This window comes from Accipiter gentilis, chromosome Z, assembly GCF_929443795.1.
Source record: "Accipiter gentilis chromosome Z, bAccGen1.1, whole genome shotgun sequence".
Taxonomy (NCBI): Eukaryota; Metazoa; Chordata; class Aves; order Accipitriformes; family Accipitridae; genus Astur; species Astur gentilis.
The window spans coordinates 47,968,253-47,984,809 of record NC_064919.1 but is presented as its reverse complement, the minus strand read 5'-3'; the positions used below and the strand labels follow the sequence as shown (position 1 = coordinate 47,984,809).

Below are 16,557 nucleotides of genomic sequence, written 5' to 3'. Positions count from 1 at the left end.
GGCAGAGCTCCATGCACTCCAGCTGTTCTCACACAAAGGGCAACTCCAGCTCCTCATCTTCCCAGCCTGTCTTGCCTAAGAGCTTGTATCACACTATTGCAACACCTCCAGTCATGGGAGCCACCCACCAGTTTCTGTGATCCCAACAAGATTGTAGCCCTACAACCACACACAGATCTAACTCATTATGTTTATTTCCCATACTATGCACATTAGTATACAGGCACTTTAGAGATGCACCCCACTGTACTGATTTCCCAGAAAGGCCTTTGGGGATTTCTCCATAACAGTGCCCTGTAAACACTTTCTTGCTTACATAAAAATGGTGGAGGTGAAACCGCTTAAGCCCCTTTTCGTTGATTTTGTGATCCTTTCCCATCATGTCACTCCCACCTCTTTGCTCATCAACCCTGTGTATCACGCTCTCACAGGGCTGCTGGTGACTCTCCCTCCCTCCCTCCCCCAGCATTGCTATTTTAAAAGCTTTCTTACCAGGTCAGCCATTTCAGCAAAGGTAATTTTACCCTGCTTAGCGAGGTTGATCCCATCTCTCACAAGCAGACAGTGATCTGCAGACATGGTCCCATATCCATAGAACGCTGTCACCAACACCAGCTCTTCAGCTAGCTACTGACCTCTATTATCAGTGTCCTTCTCCCCACACCCTTTCCTCTGACTAGCAAGATTGAGGTGAGAACACCACCTGGGCTCCCATGCCCATGACTTTTGCTCCCAGAGCTCTGTAGTCACTTTTGATACTCTCCATGTTTCCCTTCACAGTATCATTGGTAACCATGTGAAAGAACAGCAGGCAGTAGTAGCCAGATGGTCAGACAAGCTTTGGCAGTCCCTCCACAACATCCTGGTTCTGGGCCCCAGCAGGCAGCAAACCTCTCTAGTTGATAGGTCAGGTCAAGAGATGAATGTTTCTGCCCCCTTCTTCAAGGGGTTGCCTATTATAATCACTCACTGCTTCTTCCTGGTGGTCTTGCGTGGGTTAGGATCAGGTGATGTAGATCCTTTCCTTGAAGGCACTTGTGGCTCCTCTTCAACTTGGAGAGCAGTAAATCTATTTTGTAGTTGTAAGCTGTTAGGTGGGGCAGGAGCCTTACTCTTGGTGTCAGCAGTCACCAGCTTTCATCCTCTGCCTTCTCCAGAGGTTACACTTACCTAAATACTAGGTGCATACACTGCCTGCACGTCCATTGCACCTGGGGTCCAGGGTTCTTCAAGCTGTTGTATCTCAGAGAAGAACCTGTCTATCTCCTTTCCATCTTCTCTGATGCTGTGTAACCCGCTCACTTCCTTCCATAACTCCTGTGTTTGGTGGCATAGCTCCTCCGAGACAGCAGACCTACAGGAAAGAAGGCCATCTGTCTTGACATCAAAGATAAACCCTTCAGCTTGGGACTTGGAGAACTGCATCCACCACCCAGAGCTCCATCTGCATCTAAGCTTAGGCTCTGGCAGGAGCAGCTACTCCAGCATCTGCCACAAAAATTACCCTATGGCATGTCATCACCATACCCAAGTCTTTTTACACTAGAAAAAAATTCAGCTGAGGCCACCTTCTTTACACCCTCTTGCACAAGCTGCTGCATCTGTTGGCTGTACTCTTGGCCTGGTTCTTGTATAGGCCTCTCTCATGCACCCGCTAATGGGTGTTGACCCTCCCTAATAAGGGGTCGGTTGCAAATAAGGTTATAGGCATCCTGGGTCAAGGGCTGTTCATCATGCTCCTTAGAATATGCTGGAGCTTTCTCAGGCCCATAACCTGGCTGTTCTTACCTCATCATCAGGCACCCTCAGAAGGTTTCCAGGTGTTCTCAATGATCATGGACCTTGTCCACAGAAGCTCCCAAGCAGAACCCATAGTCTGCTGCTCAGAGTAGGAAATAACAAATAAGGGAGGATTTAATAATTTGAGAACAAAACATAAAAGTGGAGCCAAAACCCCCTCAGAGTCTTATAACTAAAAGCTATTTCATGCTTTTTGTCTAAGTAGCTGCAGTAATCTTCCAATCAGGATTCACTGGGAAGGGACTCTTTTGTGTGTGTTAGAATATGTGAAGATACATATTCACACCTACAACAATAAAACATAAATCTATCTTTTTTTTTTAAATAAATGTAATCATGAACTTGCTCAACCTAAAACTCCTACTGGGGATAAGATAGTTTTCCACAAATACTTAAATCCAGTTTATATTCAGGTTCATACATAGTCCTGTGCTGCATCTGGGATAGATCTGAATGTGCCAGGTTTCATCTGAATCTTTGAGAAGTTGTTTCTCTGGTTTTGGTGATCTCACTGTTAACACATTTAACATAACCATACTCAAACATGGTTTATCCCTTTGTTTGCTATGTACCTATACAGTTTCCATCTATTTTGTCTGTGTTCTGATGACATAATGAAAAAGAATACAGCAGAAGAGAATGAATGCAATTAATTTCAATATATAAAGGGGGCTTATAAGAAAGATAAAGAGAGACTTTTTACAAGGGCCTGAAGTGACAGGACAAGGGGCAATGGTTTTAAATTGAAACAGGATAGCTTTGGTTGGGTGTAAGGAAGAAATTCTTCATGATAAGGGTGGTAAGACACTGGAACAGGTTGTCCAGAGAAGCTGTGAATGCCCCATCCCTGGAAGTGTTCTATGCCAAGTTGGACAGGATTTTGAGCAACCTGACCTTGTGAAGGATGTCCCTGCCCACAGCAGGGGGTTGGACTAGATGATCTTTAAAGCTCCTTTCCAACCCAAACCATTCTATGATTCCATTATTCTATTTCATCATCACAAACTCCTGCGTGTAAGAAAGGCAAGTGATAGAATCACTAGAGGCAGAACAAGCAAGTCATTTCTTGCCTGCAACTCTCAAGTCTGGCTTTGTGAAATCTATTACTCCCCCTTACTACGGGTCTTCTTTCTGTTGTGGTGCCATTCCAGGTGGTGCCTGCAATATTATCAAATAGCATAATTTTTTTTCCGGATTTTTTTTTTTTTCCTGTTCACCTTGCACTAAACAGAATGCACAAACTGAAATTTGTAAAGCTAGCTAGCGGGAATTTCTGTTTGTTCACCCTGCTTCAGAAAACATCAGTCTAAAATGCAATGATATTTTTAAGAATACCACAAGTGAAACAACAATATTATTTGCATTCATAAAAATATGTTAGCCAAATACATTAGACTTCAGATAAAAATTGGGTACTTTTCACCCTCTGTAACCTACTTTTGAATAGTACTTAGCAATATGAGGAAAATACTGAACAATTGGCACATTAACAGTTCAGCTACTAGCTTTTTCTTTTGGATGGAATCTAAGTAGGTTATACAAAACTGTGTCTATTAGATTTTAAATCAATATAGCACACCCAAATTGCATGCAGAATTTAATGCTCCAGTCCACTGTGCAATCAGACTATAAAGTTAAAAACCTATTTTAATTCTGGCTGCTGGCTGTGAATCAGGGTCTTCGCCAAGACACAGCATATCTTCCAACTCCTATTCACTGGATATCTGATCTAAATAATTCAAAAACCACATAATTCATGGCAGCAACAGACTCAGCACTTGCATGTTGGTATTATCAAGCTGCTTTTTCAGTGTCTTAAATTCTCACTCATTGCAGACCGATATGGATTCATTTTCTACATATAAGGATGTGTGGATGTGTGTACTACGCACTGATGTGATTCTTTAAGTTTATTTGGAAGTTTGTTTCCAGGGGGAAAAGAACTATATTTGGAGGTGAATGAGGACAAAATATAGCTCTCTGCTTGCATTTCGATCAGTGTGGTGCCAATCTATCCTCTCAGAGACATCCTTAAGAATGTTGGACAATTGCATATCTGCCCAACAGGTCATTTTGTATTGGGTTTCACAGAATTATGATGTGTCTGCCTTCCCTCGTCATTATTTATTCTTCCTAATTGATTTCACATAGTAGAAAATGGAATGGTTTTTTTATATTAATCAAGGTTCAGTACCCCTTTGCAGTGTCAATGTATGTGCATCCTTGAAAAGACAAGAGACAAGAAGCTTGAATCTTCCTTATTTTAAGGCCTGATTATAGGCTTTCCTCATGAAAGGAAAGTCCATACCTGGACTTGTGCAAAGCATTTGACACTGTCCCACATGACATCCTTGTCTCTAAACTGGAGAGACATGGATTTTATGGATGGACTACTCAGTGGATAAGGAATTGGCCAGATGGTCCACACTCAAAGAGTTGTTCTCAATAGCTCGATGTTCAAGTGGAAACCAGTGACAAGTGTCATTCCTCAGCGTCCAGTATTGGGACCAGCACTGTTTAACATCTTTGTCAGCGACATGGACAGTGGGATTGAGTGCACCCTCAGCAAGTTTGCCAACGACACCCAGCTGTGTGGTGCGATTGACACGCTGGAGAGAAGGGATGCCATCCAGAGGGTCCTTGACAGGCTTGAGAGGTGGGCCCGTGAGAACCTCATGAAGTTCAACAAGGCCAAGTGCAAGGTCCTGCACATGGGTCAGGGCAATCCCAAGCACAAACAGACTGGGCGGAGAATGGATTTAGAGCAGCCCTGAGGAGAAGGACTTGGGGGTGTTGGTTGTCGAGAAGCTCAACATGATCCAGCAGTGTGCGCTTGCAGCCCAGAAGGCCAACCGTATCCCGGGCTGCATCAAAAGAAGCATGGCCAGCACGTCGAGAGAGATGATTCTGCCCCTCTACTCTGCTCTTCTGAGACCCCACTGGAGTACTGCATTCAGCTCTGGGACCCCCAACATAAGAAGGACATGGACCTGTTGGAGCGAGTCCAGAGGAGGGTCATGAAGATGATCAGAGGGCTGGAGCACCTCTCCTATGAGGACAGGCTGAGACAGTTGGGTTATTCAGCCTGCAGAAGACACCAAGGAGACCTTATAGCAGCTTTCCATAATACCTAAAGGAGGCCTACAAGAAAGCTGGAGAGGGACTTCTTACAAGGGCCAGGACAAGGAGTAATGGCTTTAAACTGAAAGAGGGTAGATATATATTAGGTGTAAGGAAGAAGTTATTTACCGTGAGGGTGGTGAGGCACGGGGACAGGCTGCCCAGAGAGGTTGTGGATGCTCCATCCCTGGAAGTGTTCAAGGGCCGGTTGGATGGGGAAGGTAGAAGGAATGGTGAAGCATACCTTGAAGTAAAGATGTCACTGGAGGTAAATCATTGTTGAGGCCTCAGTATCTCACCTGTCTCGTTGAAGTTCTAGGGGGAAGGCAAGGCAGATGTGCAGCTTCCCGGTGAGCTGAAGTTTCAGCATTATGAGTATCAGATATGCAGGATTAATGCAGGTAGTTTTTTTTTTAAGTTTGCCATAACTTTAATATCAGGGACTACATATTACCTTGGTCTGAAAAGTTTTGAACAGAGTGTTAAGAATGTACAAGGTGCCCATCTTTCGCTACAAGGAAATAAAATTCTCAGTACTAGGCTGAGTAAGTTCCCGGTACCTTTTATGTCTTAATGACAAATAGGCTATGTACACAGGATAACCTAAATGAGAAGGTGGTTTAAATATAACCTTCCCCATGTGGTAAACTGGAAGAATTATTTGGCTGCACATCACTGTTGGCCCTAATTTAAAGGTCAGGTTCTCCAGGCTCTGAAACACTTAATTGCTCATTTACTTTAAAAGTTGAAAATGTGTTGAACAGCATTAACGGGTAAGAATATGAGATCAATCATAAACACCCAAATCTAGTCCCTACTAAGCCCTAAGTGAATATCCTAGTTGTTAATAACTCCCCTCCACATAAAGCCAAAGTATTTTTGACTGTATAATCAAGGATGCCTTCTCATTTCGTTGTCTTGCGTAAAAGCACAAACTGGAAGTAAAACAACTGTAAAGTGCAACTATTTATAGGAACATTCAGTAGTTTTTAATCCTCAGAGATTTTTTTTAATTAAATGCTGAATTTAAAATGAGAAAAATGAAACACTAGGTTAAAACTATGTCACTTTTTAGACAAATATTTCCTTACAGAATGGGAAATTACTTGCAATATTTGAATGCAGTCTCCAAGCTGAGTTTATTATAGCATATTAACTACTCCATCATTTCTACTCCTGCAAGCATGAGACCCTTAAGGAATTCAATTCAATGCCATAAAAATTTACTTCTTGTCTGGTGTTCACAAGGAAACATAAAACATTCTTTGTGCTTTAAATGACCATCTTCATATATGAATCATTAAAGATTGCCTTTGGATTGATCTGTCTCTGCATCCACTATGGCATAGATTTTAGGCTTCATAGCTAAAGTATATTACTTAAATTGCTTTTTTTTCTAATAGGGAAAGTATAGGGATTTTTTTACTTTGAGCAAAAGGGATCATAATGTAGGTATGATGTGGGTCTTTTGATCATGGGTACTATCACATTTGAATTATTTTGTAAGATTGTTTTCAGATTGCATATTTTGACATCATTACTTTTCTCTTGTAACAACGTACTTCGGAAATCAAAAGCTGGATAGAAGGTCATTTTTTTGTTGAAATACAATCATCTCTCTTTTGGTGATGGGACAACCATTTAATAAACATAGTCAGGGAAAAATGGTGTAGAAGAACAACCACCAGTGAAGAGCTGCAAGTAAAGCTGATTTCTCATAAAAGCACCCAGAAATCACCCCTGTTTGAATAGAACAAAGGAATAATTACATTTATTTTCTGTCTTTTCTCATAACAATTCTATGCAAAATGTGTGGATTTTAAAAGTACAAGAAATTCAGTCAGTCCCAGCGAGTTGCACAACTGTGTCTTATTTGTAATTCCAACAGAAGAAAATACCAGCAGAGCCTGTGGACATGTTTCTTACATATGGTGTGATTGTCTCAAGTGCAAATCATAATTAAAACATAAAATCCCCTAAGCTTCCCATAAAGGAGGGCAAGGAATAGTTTTCACATCACACTGATATTTTATGGTTATATTTTCTTCATCCTGAATAAAAAGAATAATTAAAAAATAAAGAATTCACAAATTAAAAGTTAGAAACAGATTATGTGCTGTTCATTGGAGTGTTTCATTTAGAGAATTTCAAAGCATTTTTATGTTTAAAAAAATCTATATTGAATCTGCATTTTTAAATTGGGTTAGAGCATAATATTTGTAAATCTCTACTACATCGTACGACACCAGTACTAAAAATCTCTGGAGAAAAAAAAAAAAGATGAAATAATTTAGGGAACTGGCTATGGGCCAGTTCTTTCAAATACTCTCCAATGTTCACTATAAAATCATAGGCCATGAGTTTGAAAGACTGTAATTTTATTAAGTGGAATGTCCATTATCTCCTCAAATATTAGGCATGACTTCAAAATAAATTTATTCCTGAGGAGCAAGGGTGCCAAACCACTGTAATCTTTCTCTTCTGCATTGGCCAAAGCAATGAAGGGAGTTCTGCTTTGCTGTTTAATCTTCCAGCATATCTTGGACAGAAATAGAATGTCACTTTATTTAGTTTGTCAATTCAGTGTTTTTAAGTGGCCTCTCCTGATGGATACAAGACATCTTTCTCCCTTTTTCCCATGATAAGGCCATACACGTCAGTTCTGATAATCTGATGCATCAGAAATGTTGGCTTCTTCTTAAAAAAAAAAAAAAAATTACTCTTAGCAACAATTATGAGTAGATTTGTTTTCTGAAACTAAATGTAGATGTATATAGTTCTACTTTAGATGACAGATTTTGGACAGTAGGTATCTAAATTCCATCAGCAATCTAGCTCCTCTGGAGGAAAAAAAAGTTGGATACCTGGACTAGTAGGAAAAACAAACTTACCTCGTTTAGGGAATGAAAGAACAGATTTGAACTATGTGAGGAATTGTCATTTTGTTAAACTGTCATTTTGTAGGACATTTCGTTTAGACAGGAGCAAGATACCTGCTGTATTGCTTCCATGGCAAATTAAGTGGAAGTCAGGGAATCATGCCATCAAAATGCCCCAAATAGGACTTTATTGGTATGTTGCAAAATATTTTCTGAACTGAAGCCTAGCAGAAAGATGATAAAAATACTATCTTCATCTGGCACTATTCATTTTTCATAGGGTAGGAGTATGCTGCCTTTGAAGGCAGTCATAATCACAAAGTTTCAGTCTGGTAAAGTGGGCAGTTTTATGCATATGGAGGTTCCTTCATATGAGGTTCATGATTCATGACAGAGGCTGCTGAATATACTGTTCCCGAATTAGTGGCCAAGAATCTCCTGTGTTCTAGGTTACAACTCTAATCACAAGACTCAAGAAGCCATCCCTTTTCCCCAAAATCTAAAATTAGGAATCTGTGATTTCAAAAAATGTGTGCTAAAGTTGTATGTGTAACAAATGTGTTTGTCTTTGCATAGTGGGTAAATCATCATTCCACCTGCAAGTCCCAGTTATTTTGCTCACAATAGTCTGTGAAGTTACTTGTTTTACATGCACTGGATTTGGGGTATGCATCATAGATTTAGCCTTTAATTGCCCGGCACAGTCTGTATTTGTCCCAGCTGGATTACACAATTGGGGACTTTGATCTGATACCTTCTAACATTTATAGATTCCTAAAGAGTAAATCTCTGTGTCTTGATAGGACTGATTTCAGTTCACACAAAGCTTAACTCAGCTATGATTACTTTATGAGGGAGCTTGCTATTACTGTTTCTATTTCTGATTACAATCACTTCAAGTTTTTCAACTCACAAAGACATTGAACAGGCTTGCTGTAGAATTGCAGACCAATGAGATGTTAAAAAAAAAGTACTTAGACTAGAAAACTGCATAAATCAAATGATGACAACAGGAAGTTTCTGAGCAGTGGTGCTTCAACAGATGTGTACCCCTGTAGTTAGGGAACCACTTCTTGATACGTAAAAAAAAACAAAACAAAAAACAAAACAAAACCTCCATATCTTTCACATGGAGTGTGCTTTACACGCTGTTTGAACTTATGATGTGATATGGTTTCTGATAGCTTTAATTCAGGAAAGGAAAGTGATGGCTTCTTACAAAGCCTCGGGACTTAACTCCGCTTTCACTCAATGCTTACAAAAGCAAATTTCTCATGCTTTCTGTGTGTGTTAGCCTGAGAGAGAGCCAATTTCTGAAATGAAATTTCAGGTTTGTATACTACAGGTTTTTTAAGGAAAATAAAATTATGATGAGGAAACAGGATGGTTTTAATCCCAGGATCTTTGGAAATGTTTTCTGAAGTTCTGTAATTTCAGATTCGTCCAATTCCATGTATTTTTTCATAAACGTCATATCCTTTTCATACTTTTTCATGCACTTCACTTTCATGTACCATTTCCAAAGGAAATTAGAGCTTTATTTAAATCTTAGATTCTCCAGTTGATGTTTTTAGGAAACTTGTTCTTAGTGATTAACCCCTTTTTTCATTCTTAGTTTGAAGGATGGAAAATTGTCTATTTCTGAACCGCTTCTATTTATGGTGATGGCACCATTTTGTTAAGAACAGCCTTCTTGATTAAATCAAATTTCCAACTGATATTTTTTTAAAGACCCTAAAAAACGGGCTTCAGAATTTCTATCATATATGACCTAGTAATCTGCAACTCAAAGTATGTTGGTGCTCTTCAGGGTGTCAGCCTTTCCAAGTTGATTCTCTTTACCATGGAGTGAATCTACATTTCTACCTGTGCTCTGACACTTTGTTTCATGTTCCCATGTGCTTGCACCATCCTTGCTTCTATACAGGAGGTCGGGTTATTTTTCTTATAATCCTCTGCTGTCAGCTCTCATCGCTGCCCACCAAGAGGGCTGGAGGTTTTAAATCATCTTATGTTGCCTTCTTGTGAGGGAAGCAGGTCACAATGCAGGGAAGGAGTGCTTACACAGTAAGTGAGCGGTAAGTGCAGTGTTGTCACCTCTCCAGTATCCCAGGAAAAAGCACATCTGGGGCTGTACTGCTCCTCGATGAAAAGAGGAAGTGCAGAGGTAGACTCTCCATTCAAGAGGAGTCTGTAATAAAGTAGAAGACAACAGGAGGAGCCAGGCATAGAAAGAACAGAGATCCACGGTGTGGTCTAAAAGCCCATGTAAACTCATTTTAATCTAAACACATTGACATATGCCTTACAAGCTTCTTTGTGAAGTGGAAGTCCTACACAACAGGGATATTTACAATCAAAGTCAAATTTAGAGAGTAGAGAACATATGCACTCCATATGTCAGGCCTTCTATATTCTCCTATGCACCTCTATACTTCTTTCCCATTCCCATTCATTGTCTCTTCTAAAGACATGTTTGCTGTAGGTATAAAGACTAGATAGTTACATCGTATTTGAAATTCAATTGCGTAATGAATATCCTGCAGTCTCATTCGGGCTTCCTTACTACAGAGAAGTACAGGCAACTTTTAACAATAGTGTGAAATAAACAGGGGTTTGGTCATCGTTCTCCCAAAGCAGCTGCCATAAGCTAACAATGACTTAGATACTGTGCTGCTTCTGATAATTCTTTGCAGTTGCTGCAGGGCTAAATCTTGTTTATCTTCTGTCATAAAATATGAGTCATGAAGATTCTCTGATTTTCATTCCCCAGATGATCAGCAATGACTTATCCTGTAAAACATTCTGACTCAGCTAATTTAAAACACTCAGTTACAATTTTTAAGTGAGAAAACTGCTATAGTGTAGAAGCTTTCATACATCAAAAGATACATGTTCTAAATTAGAGCCCACTGTTTTGTAAGACATTAAGAACAGCAATGTTTCATCCAGAACAGTCCTGAGGAATAGGCTTTTTGATATCAAGGGGTAAGGTTCAGGTACTAATATTCCATGTAATATTACTATTTATTTCTGCTGTTGGGCCACTTTTTGCAAGTACTAACATTAACACAGAGGAGGAATATTAAAATGGTTACTATTTAAACTCCTGGAAGATCAGTATGAACAAAAGCAAAATGGTTTCTTCAGGTGGACTTAGAAACAGAGTATTTTTTCATTTGTTTTCTTGCCTGGTCCTGTGCAGCATCAATAAGGTGAGTTGAAACTGTTGGGATATTCTAGCTAAAATCAAAAAAAAACTGACAACACAAATGCTCCCAGTTACATAAAATGAACTATGAGTTAAATTCTGCTAAGTCACTGATAGGAAGAGGCCTTCATTTCACCTAGAAGTGTGGGTGTCCCTCAAATCCAGACTGCCAATGCACTTCTTGTTTTTGTTAGGAAATCCCACATAGCTGATGGTTTGAATGACCTTCTGTCATGCAGTATGTGGGAACTGAAATAAAAACTTTGGAAATGAGGGACCCCAACATGATCAATGTGTTTTTCTAGAACAGTGTTTTCCAACTTGTCTGTCATGGTTTCAGCAATTCATGTCCTTCAAACCTGTCCAAAACAACCTGCAGTGATTTGTTGTCTAGCTCATTTTTTTGACCCTTGGCTTAAGTTGCAATCTTCCCTCAAGTCTGTTTTTCTACTTTATTGTTTCTTTTTGAATTTCAGACTTATCAATGAGTCTTTGAGAGACCAGTTGCTGGTTACCATACAGAAGACTTTCACATACACCCGAACCCAGGCACAGCACCTCTTCATTATCCTCATGGAGTGCATGAAGAAGAAGGAGCTGGTATGTTCACACTTTCGTTAGAGGCAAAGAGTGAGCTCAATGCGTTGTTTTGATCAAGTCTTTCAGGTCCCTGTTGAATGATATCACAAATCTGATCACTGTGATCCAGACTCTAAAAGGATATTGTATCATGCTGACTTTTGTTTGCTTTAATTTGTATTTTCTCATTTAAAGTGATTAATCCAACAGATCTGTTCCCTTTGTAAATTCCTCTACATTTCCTTTGACAGGACAAAATCCAGCTAGTAGAGTATGGATATTACTACTTTTCAGTCATCCTCAGGCATATCATGATTAAAATTCCACCTCATTCAACTACAGAAAACCTCAGAAGGAAGCATAATTGTTTATCTGTCACTTGGATCATATTTTAAAGATGCTGTAGAGTTGCACAAGGATCACTAGGACTATTATTTTATCATGAAGATGTGTGACAGGAAAAGAAAAGAGCTTGTCCCCAAGGCTTCTATTCTGCAGTGGCAATGCTGTCCCTTTAACAGATACTTATACTTGATTGAAGAACATAAGATCGTTCAACAATTTCTTGGAGCTCCATGAGGCTGCTTTTGCAGAAGCATTTTTGAATCAAAATCACATTGTAAAAAACTTGGGATTCAATTCCAGGGGTTTTTATTTCTTAAAAACTGACAGAATAGACATGCTTCCATTTTGTAACTTAACCTTTCTTCTAAGCTTTGTTTTTGGTTCATCTCGCAGCTTCCTGGAATTCCAGGCTGATAGCAGTCTGCAACACTTCCTGTAGGGTAACACTCAAGAGGAAAGATTGACTCAGTTGTTTTACAGAATTTTCATTTTCTGAAACTGTGATTTTTGTGACTTCGTCCTCTGCAGTGCCTTTTAATTTTAGTTGAAAATATGGCATACCGTAATTAGTACCACTGGAAGGGAATGGGGAAAAATGGTTAGGAAGTGTTAAAAAAAAAGGCTGCCCTTCTAGACAGAGCTGGGAAAAATGGAAGATATTTCTTTGTATGTTTTAACTTGCCAAAAGTGCAGTGTTCTCTTCAGTAACCAGCAGTTCATGCATCCATCAAAAAGTGGTCAGCCTTCCTCATGCATAACTAATCATTTACATGTACCACAATCACCTGGCATGTACCTTGGACAATGGCGGAGAGGAGAGGATCCCAAGAGCAACTTTTCAGGGAAGACATGGCAGCAGATCCACTATGCCGTTGCAATGTAGGTTGTTGATGGAACTGGACATACAGCAGTCCCTGCTGCCTTCTTCCTCCCACAATCAGAATTCAAACTGTTTAGCAGATTTTAAACATTCTTAGCTATTCACAAGCGATCGGTGCAGCCCATAAGGTATAGACTAGTCATGCCTTCCCTAGGTGAACTACATCAAGATAGAGAGTTCTTTTTTCTTTCTTTTTCTTTTTTTTTTCCTCCAAAATCTCCTTTGCATTAAAGACTCTCAGAGAAATATATCATGCTACAGAAATACTTTTCATATTCATTTATGATTGTCATGATGTACCATGACGTCCAAAGCGCCTGAGTTTGCTTTAAATGTGTAGTACATATGTGCCTCAGTCTACCTTAATGTTGAATTTGCTGTAACATTTCTTATCAATGATTAGCAGAGAGAACCTCCTTAGGGAAACAGCATTAATTCTTTTATGCCCATTTCTGTTAATGTAATAATAAAGTAATAGTAATAGTAAGAATATGTACATATACGACCTACTTGTGAACCAGTGTTCTGCATGCAAACATAAAAAACATACTTAATGATAGAAGATGGAATGAGGAAGAGAGGGGAAAGAGAGGGAGACCAAAAGGGAGGGAGCAAGGGGGAGACAGGAGGACAGAAAGGTAGAAAGGAACAAAGAATACAAAGTAGAGACAGGAGGACAGAAAGGTAGAAAGGAACAAAGAATACAAAGTAGAGGCAGATGTTGAATTATCAAGACTGGAAAAATGCAATTTTGAATTATTCCAGGCATATAAATCCAGAACTGGAAGAAACTCCGCTACTGCAAAGTTAACTGTGAAATTTTTGTCTGCAGTATTCACATCAAGATTTTTATTCCAAGCAAGACTGTGCATTTGTTACAAGTTTCTTTGCAAACATGTAACCTCTGTCGCCACTGACATTCTTTACCTGCACATCTTGTGAAGAGCTATTAGCCAGGAGATAGTTTGCCAAAATTAGGTGTTCTGCATTTGAATTTGTACCACTAACCCAACCATATATAAAGAGAATACATTAAAACAAGTGTTTCTCTTTGGTACCTCAGTTGTACTGACAGTGGTATACTAGAAAGATTTTATGTATGAGGTGTCGTTGCTAGGCTAATGGTGTCCTTTAAGACTCATAACCTTGTACATGAATGTAAAAGAAAGGTGATACTCATAATGATGAAGATAGCAGTACCAGAGGAGATGGATGACCTTGGAGGTGTGAAGCATTCCCAGGAGTGAGTGGTGACTTCACTGGTTCTACAAAGCCAGATGTTCCATATTTCTATATCTGTCCCACCTCTTGTCCTCCCTCAGGCTTGACCTTCTGATCTAGTTGTGCATAAGACAAAACAGCTGATGAACTGACTTCATCATTAGTCTGATCTCTCCTCTCCCTAAAGAAACAAATAAAAGGAAAATGCAAAAGATTGTCTCAGAGAAATCAGCAGCAGCCAAATTTATCATGCCTGTTTTCCCTAAGTTCATGCCTAGTGTGCCCGACTGTCTGACTTAGTGGCTGCTGAGTTCATAGGGAACAAAGTAGACAGTGTAAGAGAGGCTTGTCATATTACAGTGTGCCACTGAACAATTAAGTGCAAACAGACGGGAAGATGCTCTTCTAGTAAAGTACATAAATGCAGATGAATCACAGATGTGGAGAGAGAAAATAAAATGCAAGTTAATGTCTTGAAAGGAATAAAAAGCTATCTTCTAAATAAATTTTCCTACTCTACCTACTTAGAATGTGTAAAAAGACTGGCATTTCTTTTATAAATTAGCAAAGATTATTCCTCTCACAGAACACCAGTTTTTCAAGTTCTGGCATTTTGGACTTCACTCTTAAAGAATGGTGTGTGAATTGTATGCCCAGGGACCATCATTATTATCATGTGCAATGTTCCATTTATTCGATGAAGTGTAAGTTCATTTGTTGAATAAAATCTGAGTACACAAGCTGGATGATAAGGTGAGACCATAGCAGAGGAAAGATCTAAGTCTGTTAGAGTTGGAAGACAGAGCAAATTCCACTTCTCAATTTAATGAGTGGTTTTTATTAAATCATAATCTTAGCTGTGTTGATACTGCAAGCATCAGACTTTATATTCAGAAATGTATTTGGACTAAGGTGCTTAATGAGGTCTATATATAAAAATCTATTTAAAATTAAGTAGACTATATAGGTCTGTATATATAACTGTAGATTACAAGGGTAGGAGAGTGTTTTGTATATAATTCATGGTGAGTCTCTACTGTCACATTTACCTAGAATTCTTTAAAAAAGTTTATGCTAAGAAGTTCCTAAAATAGGACCATGAAGGCCCACCAATGCTAAGTGGGCAGGAGGTAGTTTTGTAAAGTCCAGTCCACACTTATTTTCAAAGAGCACCATGAACATTTTTTCTACATGTTCTCATCTCCTGCATGCAGCTCATGAGAAGCTAAAACAGCCCATTTGATTATACCTTGCCTGCCAGTAAAAAAAAAAAAAAAAAAAAAGAAAGAAATTGAGGGGGAATTTAAGAAAAGAAAGAATTTTTTGCTTAGGACATTTGCAGTCCATATCAATTAGTCCAAAGCTACAATAAGATGGAATTCCATAAATGAAAAAAAAAAAAAAGAAGAAGAAAAAAAAAGATAAGTAGAATGAGGCAGTCTTCAAGGATGTTTTTTGATCTTTCATTCTATTGTGATTACCTCACTGATCTCAGAATACAAAGAGCAGGTGAGGGCACTGACTGAGGACTCATTCTGGCAGGGATATTTCCCACTGGAGCCCCAGCTTGGCCCCAGAGTCAAGTGGCAGCAAGGAAGGGAATCCCTCAGATAGCAGGCTAGGAGAGTTCACTTCAGATAGTCACTGAAAACACATTGTGTTGGGTTACAGTTCAGCAGTCTGTTTCCAGCTGTGCAAAGGAGTATTTATTTCTGTCTCAGTAAATAAATTAACCTTATTATTTTCCCTTAAAGACAGTAATTTTGGTGTTTGACTTTTCTGACAAATACAGGCTGCTCCATTCTTTTAGAAGTAGTTAATCATTTCACAGCTTAGACTGGCATGTTGCAGGAGAGCTTTGTTCACAAATCACAATGTGAATTTCTCAGAAGCCAGAATGCCTTTTCCAACAAGCTGTGTGGATCCATCTGTGGAGCTTCATTGGGCAGGCACTGGGAAAGGCGACTTTGGCAAGCCAGAAAGTTCCATGTCCCTGAAAACAACCACACCTTGTTGCAGTGAGATACATTTGACATAAAACTAATGCTTGCAAAATTGTGCTTTGAGGGTGAATAGGCCTAATCTCATATCCATTTAATAGAAAAGGCATTTGCCATGAATCAGGATAGGTCCAGTCTGAGTACCTTAGTAATCAAAAAATGGCACATTAACACCCACAATAAAGACTCTGTACTGCCTGCTGGTTAAGTTTGTTTTCTTATTACTACCATAACCATTTTCTGCTAGATTTGTTTCCTTGAATATTTGAAGGTTCAGTTACTACAATAAGCAAACCGATAGTGCCATTGCCTACTGCTGCATTACAAGAAGGGTTTGCAGAATAAAGAGTATATGGATGGTGGGCACAGGTTTGTGTGCATCCATGAATTCCTGGAATTCATTTCCACATGGAGACAACAGATACAATTTAATCAGTTTCTTGCTAAAAGAGAAACAATAAAATTCCATCTCTATCTCATGTCAGTGAGTAATGGATATTTTTTACTTGCCTCTCCTTTTCT

The 16,557-nt window shown here is 39.1% G+C and overlaps 1 protein-coding gene across 9 annotated transcripts in view; it reads left to right on the top strand.

The window, feature by feature from the left end:
* Window positions 1–16,557, top strand: part of TRPM3 (transient receptor potential cation channel subfamily M member 3) — a 471,646-nt gene that overhangs the window by 374,432 nt on the left and 80,657 nt on the right. For all 9 annotated transcript variants that reach the window (XM_049795463.1, XM_049795465.1, XM_049795464.1 and 6 more), the window contains exon 8: window positions 11,487–11,610. In XM_049795463.1, the coding sequence (XP_049651420.1) occupies window positions 11,487–11,610 (124 nt within the window). The remainder of the gene's footprint in view (window positions 1–11,486; window positions 11,611–16,557) is intronic.